The sequence below is a fragment of the Corapipo altera genome, unplaced genomic scaffold (genome assembly GCF_003945725.1).
Source record: "Corapipo altera isolate COAL_440 unplaced genomic scaffold, ASM394572v1 45, whole genome shotgun sequence".
Classification (NCBI taxonomy): Eukaryota; Metazoa; Chordata; class Aves; order Passeriformes; family Pipridae; genus Corapipo; species Corapipo altera.
In genome coordinates this window covers 21,201,112-21,223,318 of record NW_020884877.1, presented here as the reverse complement: position 1 = coordinate 21,223,318, position 22,207 = coordinate 21,201,112, and the positions used below count along the sequence as shown (strand labels likewise).

The 22,207-nt window shown below is 38.3% G+C and overlaps 1 protein-coding gene across 1 annotated transcript in view; it reads left to right on the top strand.

The window, feature by feature from the left end:
• The window catches only part of CNTNAP5 (contactin associated protein like 5), a 288,117-nt gene that overhangs the window by 184,322 nt on the left and 81,588 nt on the right, over positions 1-22,207 (top strand). Inside the window, exons 12-13 of the mRNA XM_027636681.1 lie at positions 6,472-6,591; positions 18,844-19,044. Of these exons, the coding sequence (XP_027492482.1) occupies positions 6,472-6,591; positions 18,844-19,044 (321 nt within the window). The remainder of the gene's footprint in view (positions 1-6,471; positions 6,592-18,843; positions 19,045-22,207) is intronic.

The following is a 22,207-nucleotide window of genomic DNA, read 5'->3' as shown; positions in this document are numbered from 1 at the left end:
CTGAGGTACAGAAGCAGAGGGTGAAATAGTCATCTCCAGTCTGCCTCTGGGAGCTCTGAGCATTTTGTTGAGAATGCTTAATTTTGTCTGGTCAGCATTTGTGCATATCTATTTGTCCAAGGTCAGTCTAGGGCTGGTTGAAGATCCCATCAGAAACCCCAGCTCTTACTGGCCTTTGCAGTCTAAATAAAACGTAAGTTTCACTTCTGAATACAATAATAATTATTATTAAAGGTGTTGTTATTACTCTTTGTGTCTAAGATGCAGATTACTACAAAACAGTTAAATGAATCCCAAATGATCTGACAACAAGTATTCTGTTTGCCTTTTTTCAAAACTGTACGACTGTTAGAGGTGGTAAAGGTGACAGATCTCACTGCTAGTTTTATCTGCGAAGTGGACAGTGTCAGCACCTCCCAATGAAATCAAGAATTAAAGTTCTTTAGGTCTCTTTAATGTATTTTATTTATTACATTACCATAAAATGTTCTCTTCTTCTGAGAAATTGAAAATTATCAGCTACTTTTATTAGATTATTTGAAACCAATCTTGAAACAGTAATACTACAGGATTCATTTCAGTAATCATAAATAGTACAGGTCAAATTCTGAATCTCTAGCTCACGTTTCCAAAGTAATTAGGAGTACAGTAGGAAAGAAATATTAGGAATTTTAAGGTTTACTTTTATTTTTTGAGGTATGTTATCTTGGTGTCCCTTAAATTTGAAAACGACAGAATCCTCTGAGGGGAAAAAAAAGAAAAAACAACTGAACAAATTGCTTTTCATTTGGAACTTACCTCTTGGTGGTATCTATACTAGTAATGTGTTGCTGTGCACAGCAGAGAGAGGTTTACCTTGTCTTCCCAGTAGCAAAACTGAAGTCTGAATGTCACTGTTACCTTTACACTGAGTCCAACAGCAAGAAGTATTTTAAACACTGGTAAGAGGTGCATCTTACTGGGTGAATAACAAGTTGGTTCCTGCACTGAAGACAGGGGTCTTTAAATGTTACTCGAGGTATTTGCAAAACTGCAAATCTTCGTACAAAGAACTGTCTTTTTTTTAGTCAAAGTACAACTGGAGGTGAAAATCAAAATTAAAGTGGCCTGAGGGAGAGGAAAGGTTTTATAAGTTAGGAACATGGGGGCTGCTGGGCAGCTCCACAATGGAACGGGAGACCTGAAGGCTGCCATGGAGACTGCAGCTGAACTGCATAGAGCAAAAGTAGGATTGGAAGCCAAATGGCAATATAGTAATGGGCAGTTCATGAAAAGCTGGGTGAAAAGATGTTTTATTGGAAACAACTGAAGTTTGACCTTGCAAATGTTTGTGCTCAGTCATATACTGTTAAAGATTTAGCTATGGCAGAGATAAAATCTTTGGTTTAAGGACTGTAATTAAAACAGTTGGATTAACAGATTACTTTACTTAACAGATACTTCAGAGAGCTGAGCAGTGATGAAATTTGTCATATTTACAATTTTTCAGGCTCTTGAAGCATATTGAATCAAGGCTGAAGTTTCAATTGCAGAGCCAAGCTGAGAACGACCCCATACCTGTCAGACCGGACTGCGAGGTGCAGAGTTCCTGCCTGTGCTCTGGCTGACCAGTCATGAGGATCTTGATGCAGGAATTAGAAAATTAAATTCTACAGGTTTTTTTTTACCAAAAAGGTCAACCTAGGTTATTATTATTAAAATCTGATAATGCCTTTCTGGCACTGAAATCTGAATCATGGATCTGTAGCTTGAACCTTGACCAATCAAAGTGAACACTTACAGTTTTGCTTGGATGCTTCTGTAGGGATGTAGTGTGTAGCTTGAAAAAAACATGGAATGTATATGTTTCAGATCCACAGTTTTGATTTTTGAGCTTATGAATGTTTCTATCCCAGATGATATAAGAGAACGTGTAGGATTTGATGATCTTGATCTGTCTGGGGATAAAGTGTTTATTTTATAAATGCTCTTCAAAGTTTGACAAATGATTTCCTAAGCACCTGGGAAGCAGAAAAGTGAGAACTAAAGGAAAAGATACCCATTATGATCAGTGAGTAAAGCAGTGTTCAGAACAAATGCTCTGATGTGATGAGTTGTTGATCTGAAAAGCTAGTTCAGTTTGAGATGCTTAAGACTGAAAGAGATACCTGAGGGAGAAATTGGGTATATGTGTTTCACAGAAAATTATAAGGGGCTAGGAAATAGATATCTTGAACTCTGTCAGTATTGTGCATGCCTGAACACCATCAGCACAGCTCATCCTAGCAGGTAGGCAAGAGCACAAACAGTACTCAGTTAGAGAAGCATCACTCGCTGTGAAGAATGGGGCTCTCAGGCTGCACCAGTTTCAGCAGGTAGTTCTGGGAGAATTTTAAATTTCTTTGTGAAACACAGCGGTAGCCTTTAAAAGAAATTCCTTACAGAGCAAAAATGTCACCATAGGTCCAATGTTATAACTTGTAAGTGATTCTGGGAAGAAAAAGCAATAAAAGACATCCTTTGTGACCGAGTAAAACAGGCACTTCTGATGTCCAGTTTTCCTTACTAAATCTGGGACCTTGAAGTCAAGCTGTTTCTTGTTTTGTCTTCCTGGAGTAACCAGTTACCAGCATAAGCCTTGTGAAACCTTTTACACTTGGGTTTTGCCTTGTACTGTACTTTACCCTAATGCTTTTACCAGCTATACCTGCCTGTGAGGTCGAAGCCATACTTGCAGGGGGGGGAGTTTGAGTTCGTGTGCGCTGCTGACATTGCTTTCCTTTGAGCACTGGCATAATGCAGCTCTGTGAAGCAAAGAGCTTCACCCTGCCTGCCTGTGGGAACAGCAGGGTTATTGCTGTGTGGCAACGCAGCTTATTCTCAGAAGGGCCTGAGGAAACACAGCAGGGGCTGAAAGTCATAAACTGTGATTTGCAGTGTTTCTGGCTCAGTGAAACGAACGTTGCTGGAAACTATCATTTTATGGCTGGTGCTATTCAAAATTAGCCAAAAAAAATGTGTGGAAGGCTTAGAGAAGGAAACAAATCTTGCTTCTATGAGACAAAATACAACTGAGAGGTTTAATTTTTTAAATTATGTTTTTAAAAAGTATTTAAATGAGAAAACAAACATCTTATGAGCATCTTATCAAGAATTTTTTTGTTGCTTTGGCCCCATTTTGGTAAACATTTTAAAATTAAAAAAAAAAAAGTATAAATGCTATTAAAAGGCTTCCCAGAAAGGAATAAAATCACTACTCTTTGTATTTACTTGGAGTTTTTTAATTTAAAAACAATGTTTGAAAATTGATGATGGGTTCTAGTCTGAATGAGCTGATGAATACCTCTCCTTTATTCAAAAGATGTAATTACTGCAAATGTTGTTTTCCATTAAAATGTATGCACTTGTCAACAGTTCCATCATTATGCTTGGTGCTTGTTTTTTGCTTATTATATGCGTAATTGTTGGTGACTCTTTAATGACAATTACAATAATGGTTTCCGTACTGTTCCCAAAACTTCATCTATATCAGAGAAGTCTGACACAAAACAGAACATAAATATGAGGGCAGTTTTCAAAGCTAAGGTTCTGGGGTCTTAACAGCTGATTCTTTGTCTGGTTTTTACTTTCATATGATAGTTCTGATTGCATAAAGCGAAGAATGACTGCAAAGAGATCTTGTCTTTCGTGGGCCCATAAAGACAGCTTCAAGTTGTTTTCACTGGCATAATAGGTCTTTTTTCAGCAAATGGAGTTGCATAACTTTATTCTGAAGCAGGCTGTTGTCTTAGCCCACAAAATAGTTCAGCAGAGCTTGGAATGGATGGTGCACTCAAAATGTCTCTGGGGGCATCTACCAGTGACTGGAAAACAAATGTAATTTTCTCCTTGATGCATTATACAGCAAAAAATAGCAAAAAAGAGAACTAAAATCAATGGCTCATACATTTCCAGTTTAGAAGTACACAGTACCAAATGCTTAAGCTACAGGTATGTGAAGCTTTCAGTGTACAGTTATGAAATAAGCTGTCCACCAAAACTGCTTTTCTCTAAGTCATGATAGAATATGTTTTATGTGCTTTAGCTTGACGTTTATAGCCTTTTCCCACTTCCGCTACTTCACAGTATGTAGTGCTGGATTTCTCATACAACTGAAAGGAAAACATACCAGGATGGATTTCCTCCTGGCAGACATAACTGTAGTTTCACGGAGCTTGTGCATCCTTTCAGATTTATACCCTTTCAGCACTCCCAGCCTGACTTCTAGCTCCATATAGCCTTTTTTTTTCCAAAGTTGCAATGACAAAGGGGCTATCTAAAGTTAAATAGATCATTTCTCTTTGAATCTGCCTGCATTATTAATGGCTGAATCTTCACATCTTTCCTTACTAATTTGTAAAAAGTAGATATGGGTTCCAGACAAAATGATGGTGAAGAAGAAGAACACTTAGAAAGAAAAAGAAAGAAAAGTTTTGCTGTCAGTTCACTGACAATATATTTGTTTTATATCTCTACCCCTCACACCATCCTTTGTCTTCAAAAATACTCAGCAAACAATTTAGAGGAAGCAATTGGTATATTCCCTAATGAGACAAGATAAAGTGTCCTATAATGATGATGACAGCAAATTTAGTAAGTGAACTGCAGTTTAAGAACTTTGCAAATTGATCAAACCATGATTCCTTGGTTGCTTACTTAATTGCCTGTTACAGTTTCTCTCCTGACCTCCATATCCCTACTGCTTTTGTCAGCACTTCGGCAACTGAGGGACTCTCTGTTAGCCCCTCAGGTTGTGAATAGTGGAAGAATTGGTTCTGGTTTGGGGATTCTACTTAATTTGCATTTAATATATACTCTTGGCCAGCTATCAGATTGGGAATTTAGAGATATTCTAGACTACAGTACTTTCTACATCAGGCTAAGGATGAAGCTTTCTTAATTCTATCTATTATAGGATGGATGCTAATTAAAGCACTACCTCACCAGGTGCTGAGTACCTTAAGCAGTATCTTAACCCGGTGGTGTTCTGTCTGCTAAAGTTGTCTGGTGAGGAGAGAAATTTACAATGAAAAAGCATATTTCTGTGTGTGGTACAAGTGATCAACTGATGAGACTTAATTCATAGAGAGACTTAATTCTCATTCTGGAGCCCCTAGAACAGTGGTTCTATTTTGTTGGCAGAAGTGAAGAAACGTCCAAAATCCGAGTGATTAACTATTTTGTAGCATTCTTCAGAGTAATAGTCAGACAACTGTACTTCAGGGCTCAGCATTTAAGTCTTTCTAAAATTTGTTTCATTAGAGAAACTATTTTTAGGAAGTGAGGGGAAAGGAGGGATGTGAGTCCATATGTGCACAGGAGTGGGAGTGAGGAACTATTCCAGCTGCTGCAGAGTAATTCCTGCCTTCTACAGGAGAGGCTGGGACCGTGTTTCATAAGCGGAGGGGAAGTGCTGGCCCTTCACTCAATCTGCAAAGCTCCCTCAGTTCCAAACTAGGAACTTTGCAGTTGCATTTACAACCTCAACACTGCAATCATAAGCTGTTAGGGAGAATAATTTTGTCAGTATAATCAGGTAAGTGTTTAAGCAGGTGAGAAAAAAAAATCAGGTCGTCTGAAATGAGATTAAAGGCTTTTGTTGTTCAAGGTCTAGGGTCATGCATGTGACTTTCTGATACTGGACTACCTTTCTGCAGGAGTTTTCTCTTTGCTCCATATGAAGTGGCAGTTACCTCTTACCCAAAAACGTGCCTCAAATGTAAGAATTGTACTGACCTATGAGATTTTTTTTCTCATTATGTTCTTGCTCTTGGTGACCTGCTGCTTGTTTTATTTACCACTTGGATTTTCATGGGCACTAATACTCCAAGAAAAGAATGTTGATAAGCAGAGAGAAAAAGTTGGTTGTATAAAATTAGTTCTAAAGCATAAAAACACCACCTGTGATGGAGACCATATCTGAGCTTAAGGTTTTCTGCTGGGGGACAAGGGCTTGATTTCATTTGGCTGGCAAATGGGCTTTAATGCTTCCTGTTAACATTATCGTGCAGGGAAGGTGTAGACTGCCAAAAAAATCTGTTATTTGTGCTGACAAGACTTAAATGCATGCCTAGGTGATAAATGATGTCTACATGCATGTACCTATGTCTTTGAAACACCATTATATGGATGCATATATGTACCACTCCATAACTAGATGTGGTACATTTCAGAGTTCATATTCATTTGCTTAAGTATTTACATACTTTAATCCAGAACAAAGCGAATACCTGTATCTTTAAAGCCAGCATATATTAATTTCAAGGAATTACTTAAATACATGTGTGATTTTGAGCATGGATTCAGCTCCAAATGCAGTAATCTTTCACATGCTAATCAACTGCATATAACCAGTATATGCCTTGACAATAATTAAAGCAGTACTTACGCATAAAACATGTCTGTCTGCTTTCTCCTTGTTTGTGATGCAATGACTCTCTCTTTCCTTTAAAGCTATCTATGAACATTCTTGCGAGGCTTACCGACACCAAGGGAAGACATCAGGTTTCTTCTACATCGATTCTGATGGAAGTGGACCACTTGGACCACTCCGTGTTTTTTGCAATATCACAGGTAATGACCTAACCTTGTCTTGGCTGCTTTATATTGGCTCTAATGTGATTGTGAGGTGGTCTCAACAGTACAATGATAGACATGTCGACAATACAGATCTCTAGTGGGGAAGAAGCAGAGAGCTTGTAGGAACTTAGGTTTGACTCTGAGGTGTTTCCTTAAATAGGATCCATGCGAAAGTGATTTTTAAACTAAGTTTGAAGAACTCTCCTTGTACTGTTGTTAAGTTGCAACGGCATCTGCACTGTACAAAGGGCACTTCATAACATCATAACTTCTGATGAGAAGTTTATGGTTTTTAATAAAGAAGTAGAAACTTAGAACCCAAACCATTCTTTTGTAACTGAATAGTTTCTCTGCTTTACTAGAACACTAGATCTGGGAATTATTGTTAAACTCCTTGCACTGAGCTAGCTGTAAAATCTTCTAGTCTGACTTAAGCAGCAATAGCTCCCCTCATACAAGTGCGCTGCCTTTGACGTTCTGAAGTGTGGAAACTTTGATTGTCCCTGGTATCTGTGTGGAGGAGAATGCATGATAATCTTAGGAGGAGGGACACAAAAGAGACAGGTAGTGGAGCAAGAGCCTGGCAAGGTTGTTGAGTCTTTTTAACCTTATAGTTCTATAGCTTTAAATAAAAGTTGTTTCAATGAATATACCTATCTGGAAAATTCTCCCCCTAAGTGGGTTCTATTTTGTATAAGAGACTGTCATGACAAGGGTATGAGAAAAGATTACACAGCCCTTGTTGTGGATGGGGATAGATGACAGGGCTCCTTTTGTGCTTTTTATTTTTGAAATGGAGATGAAATTTCGCAGACCGTCTCCTGCTTGGCATTTTTTGCTTCCTGTGGCCAGATGCAGATGAAAGAATGTTTTATTACTCTTTCTAAATTGCTAATTCTGGTTGAGCTGCTTCACCACATATCACCTCCACACTCAGTGGTGAAAACTGAGGACTCAGGATATTCATATTTTATCCTTAATCTCCTTGTGCTTAAAGTGTCTCAAATTAAATTTTCACTTTTATTTAATTGGGCAATCATTATGTTAATTAAATGCACAACAGTTAATTATTAAGTATGTTTTTTATTCAAGTGTAATAAATATTTAATAAGATGTGTCTCCTTCACTGTTGAATCTCATAAGAATTGAAACAGCGTTTCACCCTTCTGTCTGAATATCCTTCCTTGATCTCCAATATAGGAAATGTGCTCATTTTTATTATTTATCATATAAATATGCGTGATCAAAACATTGTCAGTGCTTTTTATCTCTGCTGAAGAAGTAGGATTTTTGACAAACACCTTACATTTGCTTTCCTCAAATAAATTTTATCTGGCAGAAATCCAGAAGGCATATACCTGATTTTCTCTCTATCTGTAATGAACTTGCTGACATTCTTATTTTGATTATGAGAGAGTGGAGATGGGGAAAACTGGCAGAACCTCCTAGCCCAGAAAATACACTTCTCTGGTGTATTCTCTGGTTTGGGTGCCTTAATCACAAGAGCTTCTTTTCTCTCTGGGAACTTACCTCATTTTTATGCTCATAAGAATTGTTTACAATAATCAATTAAATGCAAAATATACAAAGAATAACTTTGTGTACACAGGAATGGATTCTCAATTTGTTACCCTTTTCAGGTGATGCTTCTGCATAGTTTTCTGAAATTACCCTATATTCAGGGAAAAGCAAAATATGAAGTTGTGGTTTTATATTATGTATGTACAAGGAACAAAGAAAACGTTATTGTCCAGTGATATATATCTCTACAAATCCTTCTGTGAATGGAAAAACATAGATGGTTGGGAACATCAATGCTTCCATGTATGGGGAGACTAAATAAATTAAAAAGATGGTTGGAGGAACTACCACAGAAAGGCGTGGAGATCACTTGTGGTATACAGAAAGCACATAGGAATTGATTTTTCATCATATAGGAGCTAAGGGATACTCAAATGATTAGACAGCAGGATTTGGGAGGGTTTTTTTTGCTTGCTCTTTCCTGATTCAAAGAATTCAACTTGAAACAGTACCACAGGACAGCAAGGAGGCTGATGTAATAAATAAAGGGAGTAAAAACAGTCTGGAAAAGCCCCAATCTTGTCTGATAGATTCAGAAGGTGCAATTAAATATGGAAGTTTAGTTGAGCTCCTTGTTCAGGCAGCTGTGAGGCAAAGACCACTGGGAAATGGGAATGACTTTCAGGAAAACCTTTTGACTTCGCTCCGCTACCCTGGATATCAATTCACCCTCAAAGGCAGAGTTGGGCTCCTGGGCTAAATGATGCTTCTACTTTACTTGGGCTGACAGTTCTTTCTGTATACAGTTCAAGAAGCAGTAACCTCTCTGTGCCCAAAACGTGTTCAGGCTGAAGAATCTGGAGCTAGAATGGAAAATTCAGGGCAATGACTCATTTGGTGTTTTTAAAGTAGAGGTGCAGAGAGCTAATGACTTCTGGGAATTACAGTGCTTTGAATCCGTGAGGGATGAATTCAAAGAAGAAATCAGATCATCAGAAATGAGCAGCATCATTGCGTTTAGAGAAAAGTGTTTTCTTTAATGTTCACTTACATCTGTTTAAAGTTCTTTTTAATTTTTTTCTGTTTAATTGAACAGATAGGGAACTTTTTTGTAGCCAGTTATTAACAGGGGAGCATAAACACCAGCTTTCTTGCATATTGGTGCCTGGTCATAGATATCCAGTGTCTGATGTAGATATGGAAAGTAAGAAGAATACAAGTTAATTTATTGTGTTTCCAGTGATTTTTTTGCAGCCTGTCAACTTTAGCAGCCAGTGCTGAATAAAATTTCTGAAGAAAGCAGAAAATTGCGATTGTATGTGTTGAGAGGGAATTGGACAGTCATACAAAGAGAAAAAGAGATATAAGGGAAAGGAAATTTTGCAGGGAGAAAAAAAGCGGAAAAAAAGTATTAAAAAATATAAAGCCAATTTTCAGCATGGTAAGAAATTTAACAGTAGTGTCACAGAATATCTGCTGATACTAGAGTGGGTAAATGTACTTATCCATTGTCTGAAGAAGTGGCTAAAAACGCAAGGTGACAAAAATTGTAGATGACATGCTATTATTTAAGTTGGTCAAGAAGAGGAAAGAGTGCATGAAGCACTTTTAAAGGATCTTATCTTGAAGGCTGTTTATTTCTACTAAAATAAAATATGTTGTTGAAATAGGAGCTTGTCAGGAACAGTAAAGTGCCTAATTAAAGGCATGGAAAGATATCTGTATAAAGAGAGCTCAAAAGTAAATAATCCAAGGCTATTTAGATTGGGAAAACTCAAAGTGAATGGGCCTCTGACAGAAGCCACTCTAATTTGCATTTTCTTACAATAGGAGTAAAGAGACAGTTCAATGACAGTGGAAGACAACAAACTCAAAACTAGATCTAAAAAAAAAGACAGCATCTTATTAACATAATGTTTTCTTCACCTTAAATACCCATTGAACACAAGGCAAAGTCACTTTCACAGTGAAATTTATCAATTATAAGAAACACTGAGGAATCCACACCAAATGTAGGATGTAGGTGTGTGCAGGAAGTGACCCAGATGTAGGTGCCTGAATCATGATCATGTGTAGTTGGATGCTATGAGAGACACTATGAGGATGTGAACAGGTCTGTGCAGGGATTATTAATTTCGGATGATTTTGTTGAGTGCTATGGGAACATATCTAACATGTTTCCAGGCCATCTGCATGGGAATGTAAACTAGCTATGTTTGCTTTACCTGGATTTTCCCATCATCCGTGGTGTTCTATGCCCACACTCATTCAGAATTAAGTACAGAGAAAATGCATCATGTCATGCTTTGATGTAATGAACAGTCACCAGGGCTGGGAATGAAATTTTCCCAGTAGGCTGGTTGTTTGATAATTAGCCCAGTTGAATTAATCTCCACTTAATTGAAGATTGATAACAATCAATATAGAAGATGACTAACAGACCCTATGTACATCTGATCTGGCAGTCTTTATATCATTGTGAGGCTTGTTCTTTTTTTCTTGTTGCTTAGAAATGTATTGATCTGTCTGGAGTACTACTTAACTTTTAATAACCATATTCTCCAGTACAAAGCCTATAGACATGCAATCTACATCCATGTACTTGTTTTACTGTACTGTGTGAAAAGTGTTTGTAATGACCTTTTGTCCTCTCCTCCAGAGTAAATTTTACCCTTGATGTCTGAAAGAAAAGTACACTTGAGTCATCCTGTCACCATACTTCTCTACTGATGCTGTTTTGCTGTATGCAGACCCTGGGCTATCAAATCAATAACACTTAGAAATTGCCATGACTGAATCAATGGTTAATTTTATCTTAGCCAGATATTTTTCCAGTCTTCAAATAGCTTGCATTTTTTTTCTTCCCTTTTTTTACTCCGGGGCTGCAGTTTAGGGGAAGGTGAAACCTTATCCCAGGTCTTGCTGCTAGTCCAAGACCTGTTTTTGAAACTGCCATAATGAAAGAATCATTAATTAACAGAAATATATCTCTTCTTGTGGCAGATCATCTCTGGTTTGCAGTCTCCTCTCAAAATGCAGATATTGTCTATTTCTCTGATGCAGAAAAAATAAAAGTTTTTTTTTCTATATCTCAAAAAACTGTATAGAAACTGTGTTTAAATCTCAAAGTAAGGGATTCTAAGAAAATGTGAAAGAGATGATGAATGTTATACTTGCAATTTTTTATAAATTGCCTCCTTTTTTTTATTTTTTTCTCATTGTGCTAACAATTATTAATATTTTTGTTCTTTCGTATGTATTCCATGGCATGAAAGAGGGCTGAATTTAGGAGAATGCAAGTAGTGTTTGTAGTTGAAGTGCCTAAATATTTTAAGTGTTTGAATAGTCCCACTTATAGTATGATATTGGGTCAACTATCTGAGGAAATTTCTGTAGTAATTTGCTCACTTCACTGTGAAGAAAGAGCAGACTGGAGTAACAGAGATGGATTGCTACAAAGCAGAGCTAACTGGACCTCAGTCCTTTTCTTAGAAATGCCTATTGATGTTCTCAAAACAATAATGACATTAGTGGTATTACTGTCCATGGCATCTATCTTTCCCTTTGTTTCTACACAAGGATCATGGTTCTTTGTTTCTACACAAGGTTCATGTGCTTATATAATTTCTTATTCTATTTTCCATAAGAAGTCATATCCTTTTACTTTGTATTGCAGTTACACCGAGTGACTCACCCCTTTTTATGTTTCCCATGGACTTGGTAGACTCTCACATGGAAAGAAATGCTGTTACCAGTCAGGCTGAGGCAAGTACAGAGAGGGGGAGTTGGTCATACCCTTAATTCTAGTTTTAATACCTGCAGCTACACAATTTTGGGACAAGAACTTAAATGGTAAAACTCCCTGAGATTCTCAGAATGAGTTAGATAAGATTTATAGCTTTGAATTTCTTAAGGAAATATTTAGATTGACTGTTTGTTGTTTGTCTTTTTTTGTCTTTTTTCTTTTTTTTAAGGACTCTGTCTTTCAGCTTACTGTCTATAATTGTGATTGACTTCATCACTAGAGAAAAAAACAAATGGAAATTCCTTACAAATTATTTACTACTCTTTAGATTAAAGGCAGCCCTTAAAGATTTACAATTTACCCCATCAAACACTACAGGTCTTCTGTCACACTACAGTTTTGACAATTAATATGTTTCTCTTGAATTTTCACTAAATATTCCATAAGTTACAAAATGAAAAATCTTTAGTGGGCATATTACATCAAAGGCATTGTGCTGTCAACAGCTTCCTTGCTGTTTTCAGTGAATTTGTTGTATTTCTGATGAGCATCACAGCAGAAGTCCTGAAGGCTGCCTTCACTGTTGCATTTGCAGGAGGCCCCCAAGGAAGTTTTAGTACTGAAAAATGTAACAGTAGATATTTTCCTTTAGCCTCTACCTTTTAACAAAAGGTCACTGCAGCTTAATCAATCTCCTGCCACGTTTGCAGTGCTCAGAAGTTAGAAGCAACCTGTGGCTCTCTCAAAGTCACTCTGGCTGTCTCGGTTGCAAGGGGTGAATCCATTTGCCCCAAACACAGGTGTCTGTGTTGGACATCTGCAGATATCATGCCCACCCTCTTGGTATGGCATCTGAAAAACAGCAGGTTTCCTATGGGTTCTCCTTGTCTGCCAGGCTTATGCAGATATCTGAGCCATCACAAGGCATGTGAAACAGCAGAAGAGTGATTTGAGTCTCTCAGCACTCACTTAGATGAAGGAGACTGAGGCAGAGAGGACTGCACTCTTGTCAGAAGTGCAGCAAGTGGAGAACTGTCCATTTTGTGCTAGGAAGTAGATCAGTGTCTGCTGCTTCAGTTTTTGGAGAGGAATATTTCTCACTGCTTGTTCTTGATATCCTGTATTAGAAGAAATATGGAAGAAGTAGGCTGTCAGGATAAGAGTTTACTGTCTCTGGGCTTCAGCACAACATGGTGCAAAGTGCCGTGGAAGAGATGTCTCATTCTCATCCATCAGAGCTGCCTGGCATGGCCATTCTGCTGGCAGAGTTGGCTTGAACATGGGCGCTCAGAGTGAGCAAAATTCATGTCTGGGGTACAGGAGAGTTGAAAACCCAGGGCTGGGACAGCAGGTCTATGGACCTGAGGGTCTGGTGCTTTCCTGGAGCCAGTTACTGGCTTCCAGGAAGGATTTACAGACAGTAAAGGATTCCAGGCATGGACAATCCTGAGGAAAGCACACTGGCAGGTCTACCAGTACTTTCAGAGAGTGGACCGCATGCAAGACTGGGGTGACTGGAACCATCCCCGCACACTCCCTGTCCTGAATTTTTTCAGTGGAGATGCATTGCACTGCTTCTGCACTGGATGGAAGTGACTAAATCAGAATTTAGGAGGAAGCTGATGAGCACAAAACAAACAGCAGAAGCATGTGTTGCTGGGTCAACCAGCAGGAAAAAAAATAGGTAAAAAATAGAAGTCTTCATAGAAGACTTGGAAAACATTTCCTTGGAATCAGTGAATTAAAACTGCTTGTGACAAGAAACGGGTCTTTTTATATTCTTTGAAGGAGGTGTGTATTACAGCACGGTTTAAACTGCTACTGCAGCTTAGAACAGTACAGTGTTTAAGGAGGAGAATCTGCCTTTTTTGTGGTAATTCTTGTAGTTATAGGTACAGCATTCAGGATAAAATTTGGCATTCAATGTAGAGCACCATGAAACAAATGCATTGTATGAGCTCTGAGAGTTATTTTTCTCTCTCTCATGTAGCATTTACCATATGTTTGGCTTGTTGGCAATTTAATCAGTCTGAATAATCTTGTTTTGTGACAAACCTCCTAAATCACAAAGGAATGATGCAGTTTGTATGGGTGAAATGTGCTCTACAGGGATATTTCAAGTTGAAGAATAAAAATGAGAATTAGGCAATACAGAATTCATTGAAAGCCAGTTTTCCAGCTGCTCTAATTTCCCATAATTTAATTTGTGTGCAGTCAAAAGCAACTTGGAGGTTTCCAGCAAGATGATACAACTATGGGCGAGGCTAGACAGAGAGTCTAAAATGTGCTTAATGTATTGCAGTTCCATGCTGTAAAAGCATCTCCTAGGGCCAAATACAGACAGCATAACATCCTCGTGAATTGGACCATTAAAGAAAACTGTGAAGGTGCAAAGCTGTAGCATTGCCCTGAAATTAAAGCATTGTCACCTTTGAATTATGGAAACAATTTAACAAGCATTTAGGAAATCTGCTTTTTAAGGCTACAATAAACTCTTCCAGGTTATGCAGTAGAGGATGTGGCTGCACTTTGCTATTTGGTTTTGAATGACTTTCAGCTTGTGTGTAGTTTGAAATTGTACCAAGCTGAGAAAGCAACAAAATAATAAAGCAGAATAATGGAAGATAAAAATAAACAGTAATCTATGCCTGGAGCACAGCTTTTTAATTCTCAGTGCAGATTCACAAGTGCAAGAAGAGCTTGTTAAGTTGAGTAAACAGGAAAAAAACGTAGTATGGACAGATGTAAAAATACAATGATAACTTCTGCACTGAAATAAACGAAATGAGAACTTTATCTGAATAGTTTAACAGTTTTCAGCTTGGTTTGCATCTGTGATTACAGTGTCACTGCCTAAAATATAATGTAAACAAAACAGAGCAGAAATTAAAAAGAAAACAAACAAAAAAATCCTTGCATTATGAAATAGGAACAGTATTTGAAGCCTCACTTTCAAAAGCTGTAAGTGTTATTGGTGCAGAGGTGTGCCTCTGTAAAGACGTGCAAAACATGAAGCAAAGTTGCAGACATATGTTGCACTGCTTTCTAGTTATAGTGATCTGTGTGCATGTCCAGATTGCAGCTCCATGTCTTACATAGGTCCTTGCCTGAAGCACAAGCTCACAGACTGTTCTCAGTAGGCTTCAGAGTACACAGGGATTGAATAGTAAGCGTGTAATTCCTTGAACTTATTCTGAGAGCAACCCTAGCAGAACATGTGCAAGTGAATTAGAGAAAACAGAATGATCATTTTTCTAAATTATACCAGGTTTGAGTTGGAGAAAATGGTATTTGAATAAACCCTAAGACTTGACCTGAAAGGTGATGGTCTTCAGAAGAAATTCTGGGATTATTTTTTAGTGTTTTTCTGATCTATGGAAGCAGGTGTGAGGGTCTCGCTGCTGTCTTGGAATGGTTCAAGGGTTTCCTGCCCTCCAGCTCTTAGTTACTTCTCCCTCAGTCAGTGGAGGTGCAGGAGGGAGCAGTGTTGGCTCTCACACTCTATCCAAAGCAAACTAAATTTAAAGTCATTTTCAGGCTCATTTGCTGCATGTAAACAGAAGGGCGTCCTTTAGAAAGAAGGGACTTTCTCTAACTTTTTTATTCTGATGTGAATGTAATATTTATTCTTCCAGCAGGTTGTGTGTGACTTCGTGTACCTTACCTAACCCTTCTACACCTCATGTTCCTCTTTCTAAAAGAGAAGTACTTATTCTTTCCCTAGGAAATGGGAAGAAGCATAACTGAGATGGCTGAAAACCTCTCTCTTTCTCCTCTTACCCTGTTGCCACCAGCTCTTTTGTTGTGCATCTGTGTTCTGTTGAGCCACCTGCCCCTTTGCTTGCTGGTGGCTGTTACTTTCCTTTCACTAGATCAGTGAGACAAACATAGATCTTTTTTGAGAAGCTGAACTGATGGTTACTTTTACTTCAAAGATGAAGCAAAGAGGGAAACTTTGAAGTGACTAGCAAAGCACAGATCTAATCTGTGGAAATTTTAAGCGTAACAGATCAGGCATGTGTAGATTAGGAAATCTCTGAAATGTAACTCCAGGATTCTTTTCATCTGCTATAACTTTTTTAGCTCCATTCTGAAGTACTTTGAGCACAGAAAGAAACTTAATTTGTTTTTTTTTCTTTTCCCTGTATAAACTGGAGGATGGAAAACAGGTTAGCTTATTTCTAAAAGATCTAAATGCAATTCTGGAATGTCAAAGTTTAGATCTCAGAGGGACAACTGAGTGCAGCTGTAATGATAACAAGACTGTGAAAATTAATGAAAAATCATAGAGGAAAATATGAGTAAGACCTGTCGCATTGTCTGTTAAACACACTTGTTAATGAGTGCTTGCTGCTAACAATATATCTGCTGATGTCTTGTCCAACCTCATTTCAAACATGTCAATTAATTAAATTTCTAACACTTTTTGAGAAGACAGTTTTATGCTATACTATTTTAGTAAGTTTTTCCTAGTAACCCTTTTTTGCTTCTAAATTACTAGATGTTGATGCTTTTGACTTTTCACGTACCCATAAGGTGACTTTTCACGTACCCACATGGCACCTTATCGGTGCACAACCTGGAAAGTACAGTAGTGTTAACCATTGAAACTCTAGCCTTAGGCTGCTGTTCTTCCTGAGTGGCACTGTAGCCACTATTGTAAGCATTGATTTGCATTGCATTTTCATAAAATTATGTTAAGAACTCTCAGCAGGGAAGTGCTTCTGACCATCCACCTGGAATTTAGCAACCAGTTTATTCCATCGTCTCCTGGTTTTATGTCTCACATTATCAACAACTTAGTGTTTGTCTTTTTGGTAGATATTTCAGTTAAGGCAGAGGTTAAATTTCTACCAGCTTCAGTGAGAGGAAAGTTAACTCATCCTCAACTGCTTCTGAAAAATCTACTCTGTTCTTGTCAATATTGCCTCGAGAGAACAAAAGAATAGAGAGAGACTGGCTGATAAGAATCACTACTTTAAGATGTACAAGATGTCTGTTACAAAGTCATTGAATTATATTGTGTTGGAAGCAATATATGTGCAGGATTGTAGAGGGTAAAGTGTTGGCTGTGATTACAACCACTGAGACAGGCATTACAAGCAATAAATTGTAGTATTTCTTATGACTTTAATCTAACTTTTGTGTATCACACATTGCAACAATGTTTCTTTGAGCTCAAACTCAAAGGATGCACAAGCAGCATCCTGAAGTCAATAAGAACCACAGAATTGCAGATCTATGAGCAAACTTTCTGTCTACCATGACAGAAATTATGAGAAGGTTGTGAGTGAATGTGTGGTTTACTCTGTGTAAACTGTTCTTAGAGTTAATGCCAGTTAATTTCTCTCTAACTTGCAGCCATGTCTTGGAACAAACCTCTTTAAATAGTCTCCAGATGGTTGTTGTTACTTGGCTGTCATCTAAATGCCTCCATAATGACAATTCATTAAATCATCTCAGTGTCTTTGCACAGATAGTCCATTTAGGATTTTTATACACCTATTAGCATTCTGTTGAACTAATCTGTTGGATATTTGTAGCCCAACGAAAAATACTTTGACTGCAATGCCTTGCAGTGACCACAGAGCTACTGGGCTCATCATGCCAGTGTATTGGGGAGTAACTGGATAGCTCATGCTCTGCAAGAACTTAGACCAGGTAATCTGGTAAAACCGTCTGAATCCTTAAATGCACAGTTTTTAAGATCAGCTTAGAAAAGATCCTATTCAGTGTTATCTAGGATTTCAAAGATGAAGCTTAAATAACAAAATAGAAATCTCTTGCCTCAATCTCACCTCTTCCTCTGTAACTGTCTGTATGTTTCTGCAAGTGAGATTGAAATCTCCCTCTCATCAGGTGATTAGAAATTACTGCCTTAAATTTTTGCCCTCTCGATATCTTGTATCCTCCCTAGGCAAGCAGGGTCTTTGATAAAGAGGGAATTTACTGGATGTGACTCTTAGTAATAGTGTGGGGCACATGTAGGGCTCAGTCCTGTGAATCCTTGTTGAAGAGTTTGCCTTTAACTCCAGGCCAGCTCAAAAACCAGACGTTCAGGTTGTCCTTGCTACCTTGCCCATTGCTATCCCAGAACCAGCTGAGGAAAAGCCTGCCTGCTAAGCTGATTGCTCCTAAGTATGATGTTCTCATTAGCATGCCAACCCCAATGCTGGTCATGAGCTAGATTGTAAGGGTGCAGGTTGTGCTTAAGCCTACATTCTACTTTCTCTCACCTACAAAATCCCTTGCTCTGCCAGTAAATGCAATGAAGGAAATGAGAATGGGCTCACCAGCATGGTAAAGCATCAATATTTACAGTTAACTACAGATGCCGAGTCATATGGTGTTCTGTACCATCATCCAAGTAGGACATCACTCAACTTATATGTAGAAAAATCAGAACTGAGTAAAATGAGTGATCTGACTTCCAACTGGGCGATAAGAACATACTCTCGGTTTTAGCTTTCTGGCAAGAAACTGCTTTCTGCTTGTGGTGATTTTGTGCAAGGTCATCAGCTGCAGTTCTCTACTTCCATTTGTTATTACAACAGTGTGGGCTGTTCTCTCAGATACAGATAGTTTGCAAAAGATGACTGTTACCCCCATGAGCCATACTATTATGTCTTTTCTCTCAGGGATAAAGGCAGCTGAAAGGTATCTAATTTTATTCAGATACCTGGCAATAGAAGATGCCGAAGATCTCCTGTGGTTCCCGGGAAGCTTGTAGTTTCTCTCTTGCTCAGCAGGCACCGTAGTGTTTGTTTGAGTTGGTTCAGGGAGAAACATCTCTGTGGGTCATGTTGACCTTTAATGAAGACCTATTGGTCTTCATCACAGAGTAACCATTTTGGAGCCCAGGGTCCTGCTGATGCTCTCTCCAATGCAGTAAAGCATTGGATTTCAATTGGGTTTTTGTTCCCAGCTTGTTGAAAGGGTTTGGCTTTTAACTTCCCATTCAATCATTTTTCATTTAACAGAAGATAAGATCTGGACTGCAGTACAGCACAACAGCACAGGGCTAACCAGAGTCCAAGGAGCTGACCGGGAGAAGCCGTACACCATGTCCTTCAACTACAACAGCAGTGCAGAGCAGCTGGAAGCCGTGATAAGCAGTGCAGAGAACTGTGAGCAGGAGGCAGCCTACCACTGCAAAAAGTCACGTCTCCTGAATACCCCGAGTAAGTACCACAATCCCAAATCTTTCCTTCTTAACTCTTATTGATTATACAGCAGGTACAGGCCACACTGCAAGTGAGGAGAAGAAATAAAATCAACCAAACAAACACAAAATTGATAGTAGCAATATAGAATGGAGTGAAAAACCTTTTAATTTCTTGGATACTTCTGTGCAGTGCTTGTTCTCTGGTGCAAGAGTGTACAGGCTCTGCAGGGGAGTTTCCAGTCCCTAAATTCATGTGTGCACAGACCCTGAAAACTTCTACAATAGAAAGTTCTGCCTAGAAACCACAAAAACTTTATTTAGCTGTTGGCAAAGAGATGTGCTTATTAATTTACTGTTTCTATCTTTATATTAAATATAAAAAGCACCCAAATGCTTCCAGACTATTAACGTTATGAAGGGGAGGGGTGTACCCTCTTCTGAGTCCCACAGCCCTGAAAATGATGTTTAAGTACAGTTCGGTAGTACAGTTTCTGAGCCAAAGCTATCTTTGCCCTTGTGATAGCAGGAATACGTATTTTGCCCTGACTTAATGCAGCAGAAAAAAGGAAGCAGAGAGTCTGATCTATTTGTGTTTCTCTGCAGTACTAAATTTCCAGTGGCTACTCAGAATGTCTGCCTTCTACTCAGCTCTGTCTTGATGTCAGGATTTTACATTTGCTTATCGAGAGAGATGAATGACATTAAGGGCAGGCTTCTGGCTGTCTTCAAAGTCTCCTCTGGTTACTTGTAATGTCTGTATGGTCCTGGTGATTCTTTGATTATTAGCAACTCTTACATTTGTTAGTAGTGTTGAAGACATCCCACGGAAAGCCTGAAGGGGACCTTGCAATGGGATTTCCTGTTGTGTTAAAAACACATTGCCTAATGAGATGCATCAAAAACCCTCCTGGTTTCAAAAAAGTTACTATAACACTGAATGTTTATGTATCCAGTAATCAGATGCCTTACAGTCAGTTTATTTTTAAAAACTGTGAGTTATGTCTTTTTTTATTATCAGTTTTACCAGCCAAGAACTACTTGTATTACTAATTTTTTTTTAGAGAATGAAATGTTAATATCAGCATCCAGGGTAGAGCACAAAGGGAAAACAAAATGCAGGCATACCTGCTCATAAAGAGGGGGAATTGATGTCTAACACATGCTTTCAGTGTTGCTGACTTCTGTATCCCACACCTCAACTGACATGTTATAAAGATAAAATTCCACAGGAATTATTTCTGAAATTTTTTTTAAGGATGACTACCACAGTATTAGAGCAGGTCTTCATGTGTTTTGATTTTTGCACATTTCCGTGAGTTATTTGGTCATGTGTATGCAGGAACATATGCTCTGAGTGTGTTTTGAGACACCCCTTGAATGTGGGACCTCTCTAAAGCTAGGGACGCTTCTTAAGAATCCAAACCTTAGTTAAAAAAAAAAAAAGATAATCTTGTGTAAATTGACACTATGCAAACTGTCCATCTTCAGGGCTAGAGTTATCAAACAATAGGCAGACTGGCTAAGATGGTTCCTGACAGGCAGCTTATTCTCTACTTTTCAAGGACCAAATTTGTGACTCAGATCCTTCAAAGGAGAGGACGTGGGGATGGTGTCCAGCATTCTGACTTGCGCCTTTGCAGTTGATGTAGTGCCACTGTGGTCCTGACAGTTGGCCACACAAGAGTTGCACAACTCATTACTCTTTACAACAACTTCATCTGAGAGATAATAATAATAAAAAATTACAATCCAGTGCTGCATGTGGCAGACACTGCCATTTTTTCCTCTTTTTTTCTTCTTTTTGTATACATTATAATTACACTTACAATTTTTCGATTTGTCATCCTGAACTTTCTCAGTAGTCTAATACTTTAAGTTTGGCAAGTTGTGGAACGTGCTCAAAAATAAATTGTTTCAGTCCTTGAAATGACAAAATAAGGGTAATTTGTTCTTAGCTGAGTATTAAATATTTTTAAATGTTAGAAAGGCATTGTTTTCTTCAAAGTCTTAAAAACTCTTTTAATTGATGTTAATTTTAAGGTGAACTGCTAGTACATTATAGAAGAGCCTAGAGACCCAGGTGTCTTGAAGAGCTCTAAGACTTAAAGAATTTCCACTCCTAAAGTTGAATATGAGCTACAAGTGTGAATAACTTTAGGGTATTTTGCTGGACTCGCTGCAGAAGGTTCTCACCTGTGTTGTTTATGCCCAGAAATGACTGGAGGGAGTTTGATTTGGGGTCAGAGCAACAGAACAAAGATCAAAACTCTTGGGTTTTGTTTCTTGATTTGGCCTAGGCTTTTGGATGCCTGAAGCACTACATTCTCTCTGTGTTACCATAATGTGTAAATGCAGTTAATAAACCACACTTCAGATCTTCCTTCAGAAGCTGGTATATGATGTACATGTATTGATGACAATATTGCTTTCATAGACCAGAAAGAAACGTTACCTGACCTAGTCCAGTTTGCTCAATATCACCCCTCACTAGTACCTCTGGACTGAGCCCAGTGGTGAATGCTTGGTGGAAAGGCATATCCCAGAGGTACATCTGATCTTGACAAAAAACTATAAAATTTCCCATTCCTTCAAGAAATCTAATCCATTTCTAAGCTTCCTTTAATTTTTTTTTGTTTGTTTTTGTTGGGGTTTTTTTGTTGGTTTTTGTTTTGTTTTGTTTTTGTTTTTGTTTTTGTTTTTGTTTTTCTCAAGGAGATGGAACACATGATTAGGATATTTCAGCTGATAGCACCAACACACCAAATCTTTGTCTTCTGGGCCAAACACTATCATGTTTCACAAAAAAGAAATAAAAAGATTTCTCTTTCCTCTTGCATTGGTAGTGTTACTCTTCAAAAAAGCTGCATGCTGTTACATAGTAATTTTGGCTTTCACAGCTTGGACATGGGGGAAAGGGACAAGCAAGGCATGCAGGACTGCCTCAGAGAGAAACCCAGGAAGGCTTCTGGATTACATAAAGTTGTTCCAGTTTATATCAAGGAATTTGTCTTTCTTCTCTTTATATTCTCTCTAGCCCTGAAGACACAGGCACATCCCCAGTGGGTGTGATTGAGCGTAGTATCCCCATTGAGTTACTTGGATTTACATCTGCAGCGTGTCAGACATGCAATCTGGCAGTTGGCAAAGGAGTTTACTCATCTCCACCTCCTGCTGTCTGG